We start from the raw sequence: 12,207 nt of genomic DNA, 5'->3' as shown, positions 1-12,207 counted from the left end.
AGTGCTGCTTTAGCTAAGAGCCTGTCAGGGAGGACATTATGAACATGAGGGAGAGAGAGTCCCCTTTGGCTGAAACTGAGCAACTATGAACCAAGCAAAACAAAAGTCAATTCAATGAGACCATAACGACAAAGAATAATTCCACCAAAGCCTCCATGTCTTTTGACAGGTACTTTTCCCCATCATCTTCTTTTCTAACTCTACACGGCTCTGTGACTCAGATTTTTGGGGTGAAGGGATTTTTTAAAAAAACACATCACATATTGAACAATAGTCTTTTGCTTGAACTTTCAAAGTATTATGAAATGTTTTCTAAACCTGTTCGTACAATATTTCCAAGCAACCATCATCACAGAGTGGCACCTGACTACTTCAGAGGTAAGTGAATCACAGACATCTCTGATACATTAGTTCAGTTTTCATGTCATTAATTCTAGTTATCCTTTAATTGTCAGAGTGCTTTTCTGCAATGAACTCCTAACCTTACAGAATTCAATCATCACTAATGCAGGAGCTCTAATTATGTTCCTAAATAACACATTTTAAAATTTAGACTAAAATTCCACTTCAGGTACATACTGTAATGTTGTTATCAAAGTGATCTCTCACACTCAGGTGACCTAAAGTAATACCATGACAGTTCATAGAGAACAGAGGAAAGAAGAAAACCTTCATCTTTTTAAGTTTCACCAAGAATAATGCTATAATGTCATTTATTGATGAAAATCACTAATAGAAATGCCTATGTTTGAAAGCTGAATAACCTGTTTTCTACTGCAAACCAGCTATCACCCTGCTTAAGATCAGGACTGAGATTTGTTATAAGTGAAAAGTGACATCAAAGATGACTTTACTGGATAGTGAGGATTTTCCTCCTTGGGAATAGATATAGAAATGAAAGAAGCTATTGTACGAATGGAATGCATGCTTATACCTAAAAATGTTCTATTAGCAAGTATATCCAGGCATGAACAACGAACACTCCCACTCATCAGATTTATTATTACTGTTCCTTAACAGCCTGTTTCCAGAAGATTTTCCATCTTTCCCCTTCACTGTTATCTTTACTCTATCCTAATGTGGGGGAAACAGACTCTTCAGTCAAAACCACACGTGTTCCTTCATCTCGGTTTTTGCCTAGTAGATAAGGTAAAACACATTTTTAATCCAACACCATCTCAATAACTTCAAAAGCACTGAAAAGGTAAAGTCCTAGTTTATGATCTCTCCCTCCCTATCAACAGTGAAAGAATAAAAATTAAGCAGCAGGAGGTTCCTACACCAGGATGCTGCTGTAATGAAAGCAATCCCCTTAATTTGCATGCTGGGAAGCTGACTAAATAAAAAATACAAATAATAAACCCAACAGCTCTCATTTTCCCATATTTGCTAAGAGTAGACATTCTTGGTAAGTTATCATTATTTGCTTCCTTTCAATATTAATTTTGGCCTATTGTCGTTATACACTTTTTAATATTACAAGAGGCCTGAGAAAAAAAACCCTCAACAGCTGAAGGGAGACTTTCTCATCAGCAGCCTCAAAAACTCTTTTGTATTCCTGCCTTTAGAGTTTGCAAGCAATTTTCCTAGCACCTACCCACCAGTTGGTGTTACGAAGAAGAGCTGCATGGGTGGATACAGCTATGGCACAGCTGTTGCAGAGGAGGGAGTCCCCACAGACCAGAAAAGCAATGGAAGACTACCGTGGGTTCTACTCTAAACCCATGTTCATCTAGTGCCTTAGATATCCTCTGCTGAAAAAGGCTGATCAGTTTGTAAATGAAACTGCTGTCATCCAAGGAGAGTGGGAGTATTTTTAATAAAGCTAAAAATCATTTTTCACTGCCATCATACCTTAAACGGCCCAAACTGCCAATTTTATTGTAGGCTTCTGAGTAGGAAAATCAAATAACAGGACAAGTAAGACTTGCCTCTTCAGCTTCTAAACACCTTTGCAGATAAAAATGTATCAGTTCCTCACTAAATTGTTCTTCCTCATTTCCTCAAATATATATTATACAGAGGTGAACTCTGAAAAGCCAAATCTGATTACTTAATCTGAATCTAGCTTATCCATTCTTTTCCCAAATATAGTATGAGGTCATATTAAAGAAACTATTCTGAGTAAAATATTCACCTTAGGATGCTTTTGAAAGAACACAGAAAGCTGGATAGAAGCCACAGACAGACATTGAATTCTACTTTTCCTTTTGCCTCATTTGATCTTGATCAGCGTTTATACTATAGCCAGACAGACATTACCTTCTCACAGTCAATTAATCAGGCCTGCAGCTAGTCCTCATGGAATGAAGGTGTTTTTGGGGCTTTCACACCACCATTCATTCTCCGCCTCCTCACAGAAGGTGTGTCAGACACAACATCTCCAAATATACTGCCTCATGTACCCAGTGCTATTACTCAAGCAAGCAGGTGCACGCAAGATATAGGAATCCATTATTTTGGATGCCTCTGAGAACTGCCTGAGTCTTAACTTCAATTTAGGGGAAAATCCAAGCATATCCCCTGGCAGTTTAATGCTAGTGTTATCATATTGCTGCAAACAAATGCCCACACAACTGAACATTTTACTTGGAGCACGGTTATTCCTTGGAATTACATTTCCAAAGAGACACAATCAACTAAGCCTCTGAAAGTGGCATAAAGCTACATCCAGTGTTTGCAAATATGTACTGTATCCACGACAATAATTCTCATTATATGCTGCCAGTTCCAGTGATCACTTACAGTTTCCGAACGCATTTGAGACATAGGACAAATAGACAAAATGTAGTTATTTTTTGATGCTGTGAAGAAGGCTGGCCAAACCATTGAGACCTGTGGAGTAGGAGCTTGGGTACCACAGGGCTGCAGCACCTCTTTCGGAGGTACTAATATGTAAGCCTAGATTAATATAATAAAATGAGAATTTGGAAGTTTTGTGTTTAAAGATGGAACTATAATGCCACAAATACACCTCCTGGTGTATATGCTAGAAAAACGTAGAGGCTGTTTCGTTTCCTAATGTATTTGGTGTCTGACTTTCATTTTCCCAGCCTTGAGATGCACCTTTTTGGCTCAAGTCTGTTCCCCTTGGTACGGGAATATGTCAAGACCTGAAATTAGTTTGAACAGCAATTAAAATTGTTAATTAATGAGACTGGCATTTAAGTTTTGCTTTCTGTCAGAAGACATAAACCATGACTTTATGAAAGAAGGTAGGCAGTATTTCCATTTTACAAATGAGGACTGATATACATGATATTACATGAAATTTCTATAGTGACCTAGCAGATCAGATGCAGAGTCCAGATTAAGAACTAAGACTTAGTCTTAAAGCCTTTATACTGGATCTTTTTTTTATTTGCTAAACTTAAAAAATAATGATTCACCACTAAATATTGCATGTGAAGATATAATTGATTTCTAGCACTTTTTTTTTTCAAAATGCTTTTAGAGTTTTCCCCTGAATATTAAATACATAGAGATTGGTGTACAGTTAATTAAGGGAAAATGTCACTAAGAAAATACGTTGTTACAGCATAATGGTTTCCTGCTGATAGGAATATGCTGAGAGTGAGATAAGCAAGATGGAGTAATTTATTAAGCAATAGCATACTCCAGGCAGTGCATTTCAGGAGGATTATATCACGCCTTGGGTGGTAATACAAGGAGCAAGACTGAGAGATTGGAGCGGCTTTAACCATCCGAGAAGTATTATAATGACTCAGGAGTGCCAAGGCTTGGAGTCTGTTTTATTGCTCTTATGAAATGTAATTTAAACAAGGCAAATGGTAAGATTTGCTCATTTACTGGGCATTATGAACATAATTGGCCATTACTGACACCAGTGATGACCAATCAAACCCCCCCGGTGTGACCAGCATTTTAAACTAACCAAACATAAGGGGATAAAAAAGTGGCCCACCAGTAATGCTTTCACGTCATTCGTTTCATAACTTTGCTAGGTTAAGAAAGAATATTAAAATCTTGGAAAAAAAAATACTGTTGTGGGTAATAGCACTCCCTTGGTCAAATCTTATTTATAAAACTATAATGAATGTTTGTTTTGTTGCAATCACTGAGAAGTAATTAAAGCTTGAATGAGTCAACAATTTTGAGATATTGCCCGTTACAGCAAAAAACCCACCCAAAAATCCCACCTTCAAAAACCCACATAAAACTTCTGCCTGGTTCTCTTTCTTACAAACATTTCCAAGTGAAGCTGAGTCTTGCATCTTTACCTGCATAATCTAAAACCTACCAGCCCAGTTTAGAAATACCTACTCTCTCAGTGAAAAATTCAAAGTAAAATGAACAGAGCGGGATAAGAGAGACAGTCTTTCTACTGTCTTTTATGTTAAATAAAACCCATTCTTTTTCTATATAACTTCATTATTTTATCTACATTTAGTTGAAATCTTTTAAATTAAGCCACCTTTTCACTGTATTCTGAAGCAAAAGCTGAGAGACTTCTTTGAAAATAAAATCCTCTAGACCATTCCTCTGCAAGTTCTTGGTAAAAATTATGCATCATTTCACCTGTCACGAAAAACCCCCCTATCTATTACACAAAAAAGGGCTGGGAATAACTCTAAATCCGCAACTTCTGTTTCTTAAATCATTGGTTTTCTCCAGTAATGGTGAGCACAGAGTGCTCTCTAGAGTATTTAAGAAGAGCCCATAAAGTAGTAGGAAGCTAATAGACAGTCTTCAGGAGATTAAACTAGGTTCTCAGCCAGTATAAATAGACATTGTGCCACTGCAGTGGGTTGATTCAGTTAAGCTTTTAGAAAAATATTTTAGTAAAAAAAATTCCTTTCTGAGAGAGTTCCCTGTTCATATCACAGGTTTTCAACATTGGCATGTTCTAATGAGGGCAAAATGTAAGGGAATAGCAACAATACCAGGACTGAAGAGAAATCAAAATTCAGCTACATAGAATAGCACAAAAGTTGAACCATTACTATATAATATAGCATTATACTTTATCAGTCTAGTTGAGGTAAGAAAGGACCTCTGTAGGTTGTGTACAAACACTCACTAACCAAGCAGGGCCATCGAGAGCCAGTTGCCTAGGACCAGTGTCCAGACGGCTTTTGAATATCTCCAGAACTAAAGGTTCCACAACCTCCCTGGACAACCTGTGCCAGTGCTCAGTCAGCTGGGTGGCCTGCAGCATGCACTGGTGCATGGGGTTGTTCTTTCCAAGGGCAGGACGTTGCACTTCTCTTTGTTGAGCTTTATTGAATATATAGTAATAGAGGTCCAGGGAGGAGCCAGGTCTATGGGGAAGAGCATGGGCAGCAGGACTAGGGTCATGAATGATACCCAAGAAGAAAGCTACAGCAATGGTGACCACCAGTTAGCAGACTGAGAAGCCAAAGGGAAACATGGAGGGAGGGAGGGAGAGAGAGGAACCCCACTGAAAAGGAAACCTTCACAACATTTTCTTGTCCAACTGGCAAAACCTAATTTTGAAAAGTAGTAAAATATAGAGATTTTGCCACTTAGTTTTCTGAGATGAACAATTGGAGAACGGTTTCAGAACCCATGACACTAAATATCAACATAACCAAAATCCTCAGCAGTCTGAATCTACAAATTTGCTTCACTGTTAGACAGGAACAACTCTGAGATAACAGATGTGTGTTACAGAGTCTTATGCTTGGATGTGTAGCTCATAGCCAGAAGCATTTGTTTTTAATATAATTCACAGCACTGCATGGCCAAGATCGCTGAAAAGTCTTTGCCTTCTTAGTGGTCACAGCACATTAGAGATCAGTAGGTGTACTGGGTAACATGATAAAGCATTTCAACCACTGGCCATCAGTTTTTGTTTAAATAAATGGCTTGAGTACAGGAATGAAAATAAAACAAAAAACAACCCAAACCCCACTTTGATATTTATATATTTTTAAATTACTTGAGCCTCCCAAGTTATATTGCAGATCTATCCTCAAAATTGTATCTTCTGGTAAAAAAGAAATGTATCTTAACATTATAATGTATATAAATACATACACACTGATCTCTCTAACGAATGAGCATAAAACTAAAAGGGCAACTGAGGGAAATTGCACCTTTATATTACAAAAGTCTCAAAATGGTGTCTAGAATAGTCACTCCAACCTGGAGAAAAAAGAAATTGAAAGCTAAGGCCAAGATCTAAGTTCAAATGATATAAGCAGCAGTGACATTAAATTTCAGTCTACCTTTAAAGAAACAATTAAAAATACTGAAATTTTGCTACCAAGTATGAAAGTAATCATAGACCTGCCTTAAAAGCTACTGGACTAGTCTGTGCTGACTCCAGTCTATAGACAGTGACACAGGACTTTTCTCTGATGTTTCAAAATTACAAAAGGATAAAACTTGTTAATAGAATTTGATCAGAACATCAGAGCCAAGGTGGAAAGAAAACACAAAGTGACAGAGCAGACCAAAGCTACCTGCAGAGTTCTAGCTTTCAGAATAAACAGGCAAAATAAATCATTCCTGTTTCAGTCAAAATAGGTCCAGAGTTTCCTTAAAGAGCGTCTTATTTTTTTACACCAAAAGCCTCTTTTGTTTTTCTAGCCGTTGTAGATCTGGAGCTAGCCTTTCTGCTTGCAAATCTTTCCTCTATTTAGAGGAAAGAAAGAAAAGACAATGCTGGAATGTGCTTGCTAGCCCCAAACAAAGGATCCAGCGCTATTAAAGCACTAGCAATCCTTAGTTCATGCTGCTTTGTTTCTCTCAGTGCAAAATATAAAAGCATCTTTGGATGTATGTTTTGATAACAGAAATGAGTACCTTGTCATGTTTTAAATCAGTAGCTGAAAGACTTCTTAAGTGAACGTGACAATATTTGAAATGTCCCATGCTACCACACTTAAGATATGCCAATCACAATTAATAGCAACAGATTTGCTATTCCAAAACAAATAAAACCTGCAGAGTTTTTCTGCTGAATGAAGAGCTGATGAGTGAAAACAGAAGCAAAATTACCACAATAGCCAGTTAGCCTGTCAATGGAAATTACTTTCATTTGTCTGTATTCACAAGGGTTAGTAAACAATAACGCTTCGGCTAATACAGTTTTTGTTATATTCAAATTGAATGTGAAATGCAGGCTGACATTATAAATGGATCTCTTACTCTTTTCACTGGATTTCTGAGGTATACTGAATCTGTGTTTAAATTGGTCTGTAAGTTTCATATATTTTGGTTTCAACCTTACTAAATTTCCCCCATTTCCCCTCTAACAAATTCAGGACTGTCCTCTGTTTGAAGGAGAGACATATCTATAGGTTCCTCTCCCTCAGTAGGAACCAAGTGAATATTTCATATTATTCCAGTGAATTCTAAGAGGTGTGCTGAAAATCGACAAGATCTCTTTCTTTTTAAATAACACCTCTCACCTTCAAAGTTCTTTCTCAAGTCCCACAACAGTTTTGGTGCTCCCAGCTGCCATGTCCCTCCAGCAGGTTTTACTGAGTTGCACCTCACAACCCTCTTTACCCAGGGAAGTGGATGCAGACCTCCTTGAGTAAATTAATTTGCTTTACTTTCTCCAGTAAATTCTGGGGAGGGGGGGAGAGGCGGGGGTGGGGGAGGGGGGGTGGTGTTGTCAGCTAGTCAATCAACTTTTCATCTAATTTCTTTCTCATACTCATGCTTAAGTCAAGACTGTGAGAGACTGAAAGGCTTAATGTGTGTTGATGTCTCAAATATTGTGTCAAAAACCAGTTACATAATGATAATAAAGAACAAAGGAAAAGTTGGTTAGCATGCAATGTGGAGGGTATATTGGAGGATGTGTACGTCTGTATTCTGACCACTATGTGTGTCTAGAGATCATACAGAGCTCACTTGAGAAAGGGGTTTCAAAACCACCTGAAAAGACCCCTTGAGACCACCCACCCTAAATTATTTTTTTGATTATTCTTAAACTGTAAAACTTCAGTACTAATATCTTTGGACTCCCTTGCAACTATTAACTCCAGAGAAGCTTTGGCTTTCCTAAAACCTGCTCAGAACAACAACAACAACATTCTGGAACAAGAACCATGCAAGTCCTCACGGGGCATGATTATTGAGAGGCAGGGACTAGGCTATAAAAGACACAAAGGCAAGGAGCCACATGTATGTCCATCACCAGAGAATTGACACATCCATCATTGTGGGATCCAAAGGTGGTACCTCTGTTTCTCTCTTTCCCCTCTTTCTGTTCTTTCCTTTTCTTCCTCTAGGACGGCACACTGCCTACCATTATGCTTTCCAAGTTCAGGTTGCTTCTACCCTAAATAAAACAGTTAATCGATCATTTGGCGGTGTTTCACCTTAATTTAACCTGACAGAATGACGAAACATTTATGGCTCCCTGGGTTATCCAGTTTGAGTTGCAACAAATGTTTCCCTCTAAGCCCTCCTCAAGCCATTACTTTTACTGACTGGTCAGTGAAACCTTTTCTTTGTAAGTTAACTGAACATCTGTTGAAGGACTCCCTTGCGCACTACTACTCTAGACCTACAACTTTGGAAATTTTGGGACTACACAGGCTTACTTGGGTAGACATAAGGCAGACAATTCAGATAACAGTTCATGAGATTGAAATGTGTGATTAAACTAGCTCTGCCTTCTTCAAACCTTTGCTGGGCAATGTCCTGTAGAGCTTTTAGGGAATAATGATTTTGGGAGTACAGCATGGATGCTAAGGATAATACCAAGCAATAAACATATGTAAAATTACTCACTTCCATGCAGTAAAGAAACTAATTCACAAGTTTTAACTTAACAGGCAGACAGATGTAATGAGTCTAGTTCTGTACTGGACCAACTGCTCTCTCACAGTTGGATTCCCTAAACAGCTACACTGGGAATATTTTGGACAGAAAGAAAACTTTATAAACCCACCCACATACATTCAAAAAACTCTTGTAGCTTCCAGTTGTCTCTGAAGTCTTTGGTTTTCTTTATAAAAAATGACGAACAAACATGAAACAATTGCTTCAGCTTTCCTCAGCTGGCCTCACTGCTCAATACAAATAATAATTTAAAATGTAGTACATCTCGGTCAATGTTAGCTTAGAATTTTTCCATTCTAGGAATTTCATACTTGACTTTCAAGCCTGAACCTTTAGCTTTTATGGATGTAATCTAACTATTTCTAACAGGGAATTATGTAATTTCTAAGTTACATATTGCGAGTGTTACATAAATATGATGCTTTTACATATAGCGTTCCATCCAAATTCATGTTGAAATCCCAAAAACTACTTGTGAGTTTTGAGGCTGCAGTGGTCACGAATCTTGGTAGAACAGATGCTCCATGAAATTAGAAATAGGTGTACCTGTAGTGCCAGTAGTGACTGACAATTACATGGATATGCCACAGGTATTTCTTCTCTTTTGTTGTCAAGTGTTATATAAATTTTCTTTGCTCTCATATGAAGCTGTGTTTTCTTATTCCACTTTGCATTATAACCTTAATTTGTTGACAAGAAGTCTAAATAGCATATACAAAGCCAAAATCTGTAGTCCCTGATGTATTTAGGATGCATGGTTAAAGCTCTGCCAGAAGAGGTAGCTTGTGAAGGACTTTGGAATATAAAAAGAATTGGGGAATAGCCTGCACTACACCAGATGCTAGAGGGGATTGATAAGGCATTCAGGAAGGCCAGAGTAGGCTGAGTCTAAACATTATGTAGGAAAATTGAGATAAATCAAAAGAAGGAGGAAAGAATATCAGATACAATAAGACCACATAGTACTGGTGACTAGTCTAAACTTGGTTCAACAGCCAAATCCCAACATCTTCTATCTGACTGTGTAAGAACATAGCACGCATTAACTATGAATAATTCTTCAACAGACGATGAGAAATCCTTTTTTTCTCCAGAGAAAAATAATCTTTCTCTAATTAGACAACTACAAACCAAAACCAGGCAACATGTAATGCTCTGAACTTCTCATGTCTCCCATGCTGGGAAGCCAAATGTCTTAGAAACCTTAAAGCACAAAGACTTCCAGTATTCCCAGTCCCTTGTGGGCTGTGGGAGGGAGGCAGGGAAGAGGAAGGTCTCTGTAACAACAAGGAGGATATATCGGTTTTATCTCAGAGGCAGAGTCTCCCTCTCTCTCTTACCTTGTTGCACAAAGGATCCGTACACAAACCACATGGAGTTGTAGAGGGTCGTGGAAGTCATGGATCCCATCTGAAGGCGTGGAGGGTTAAGCCAGTTTAAGAGGTAGACCAGTAGCCCTACTAACAGCACAGTGCCAGCTATGCATGCCCACAGGGAGAGGTCAAATGGTGCCAAACAGGCAAACATGTCCATTGTCTTCTCTGCCTTTCGAAGCAGCACGCCCACTGAGTAGTCCATGTAACGTGTTGTGAAGTCCACTACATTTTCCCTCTCAGGGGTGATGGTTAGGGCAGAGATTCCTATATCAGCTCTCTGAGGAAAGAGGGAGAGAGAACAACATGCATAAGTAGGAGCTACAGAAAAGGTCTTCTTTCAGTTTGTGGTCATGACCTCTAAACTTCAGGAGAAATAGATGCCCAGGCCAATGTTGTGTCATATATGGGAACACAGAAATGTGACCAAGACTTGAACAGAATAACTGTACCATATGTCTTTGCTTCTTTGAGAAAACTTCACTTGGTGGACCTGAGCACATTAACTTTCCATGTTGCTATTTTCCAAGGAATCAAAATACTTTAAGTACAAATAATATCTAGAGGAAATCTACTTCTGGCCATTTTTCTCAGCCTAGCTTAGTGAAGCCATCACTGCCATTGTGGCAAAAGGCCAATCTTGCATATAGCATTTCCAATCAGAGGAATTTAAGTTGTCTGACAGAGCCACATCATAACTAACATTCTGATGACATCATGATCATGACAATTGATCATTGCATAATAAAGAGCATCTCATATTCTGGGACTTGAAATTCTGAAAAATGTCAATTTTGGCTGCAGAGTCTGAAGTGCTGAAAAACAGATGTTCCATGCAGTTCCTTCACTGTTTATTCCTCCATACTCTCTTGCTAAGCAATTCCTCTCTATGTCAACCTGTTCTGCAGCTACCTTGGCCTTGCTTTGTGCAATTAACATTTTTTGCAATTTAAAGAAACCATTTCAGATCAGGAGGAGTAACATTCCTTGATCTAATCATTGTATTTCACAGCACATCTGGGTTTTAGGTCTCCAGAGACACCAGGCACAACTGCAGCAGGTGCTATTTAGGTGCTATTTTACTTTTCACATGTACAATCAGAATTGCAGTGAAAACAAAAAAGGGTATTTAAACCAGACACATTAACACTATTTAAAAAAGCCCAAACACTGAACAAAAAGACTATAAATTCTAGATATTTTAATATTAAAAAGAATATTTAAAGAAACTAAGCTACTATTAGTTAGATTTAATCCACTTCTGTTCTAACTAAAGCAGTGTGTGTGGTCCTTTAGAAGGGGGTGAGGAGAGCACAAAGGCTTGAAAGTCTCAGTACTGTGTCAAATTTTATTAACTCTCTTTAATTTCTTCCTTCTTGCCCAAAGAAGGCAGAGATTACTAGGTTCCTAGAAATGTGCTGTGAAATATTAAGTGATAAGATATGGCAGCTGAAACTGATTAGAATAAAATTTGCAAATCATCTGTGCTCTTTTTAATACCATCTGCAACACATTCTGATGCCCATGGTGCTAACATACTTTTAATCACAGTGCACACAAGACTGGTTTAAATTATGTTACTTTATATTTATTGTTCAGTAGCTTGAAAAAGTGGAGGAAGATAGCTGGAGGCTGATGATTTGGACAAAAAAAGTGCTTGAAAATATTGATTTATATAAAAGCCATGAATTAGAGCTTCAGCTTTACTTCATGGGTTAGATTCTCTAGTGTCTTACATGAAGCTAAGAGCATGGCTTCATGAACTCACTTCATGTCTCTTCCTAACAATTTTTTGTGAGTGATGACTTAACTGCCCTCTGCCCATGGGTAGCATCAAACTCAGTCAGCAAACCAAGTAAAAATTGCCAGAATTGTCCATGGAAACATTCAGATCATCTGCGTCGCTATTCACTGATTATAAAACTCTGGTCAACAAATGACTCAGGTGATTCACAGCATCTGCTAATGGTTAAGCCCTAGCTCCTGTGAGCCAGTCATCATTTGAACTGTTTTCCATAACTGTGAATATAAATGTATCTTTTAAAAT

General features: G+C 38.1%; 1 protein-coding gene across 2 annotated transcripts in view; it reads right to left on the bottom strand.

Moving 5' to 3' along the window:
• Positions 1-12,207, bottom strand: part of GRID2 (glutamate ionotropic receptor delta type subunit 2) — a gene marked incomplete at both ends in the record, with an annotated part of 718,543 nt that overhangs the window by 116,838 nt on the left and 589,498 nt on the right. For both annotated transcript variants that reach the window (XM_084263639.1, XM_084263640.1), the window contains one exon: positions 10,128-10,440. In XM_084263639.1, the coding sequence (XP_084119765.1) occupies positions 10,128-10,440 (313 nt within the window). The remainder of the gene's footprint in view (positions 1-10,127; positions 10,441-12,207) is intronic.

This window comes from Gallinula chloropus, assembly GCF_964237585.1.
Source record: "Gallinula chloropus genome assembly, chromosome: 4".
Lineage (NCBI taxonomy): Eukaryota > Metazoa > Chordata > Aves > Gruiformes > Rallidae > Gallinula > Gallinula chloropus.
Note: the sequence above shows the minus strand (reverse complement) of the source record. Positions and strands in the feature narration are given on the sequence as shown.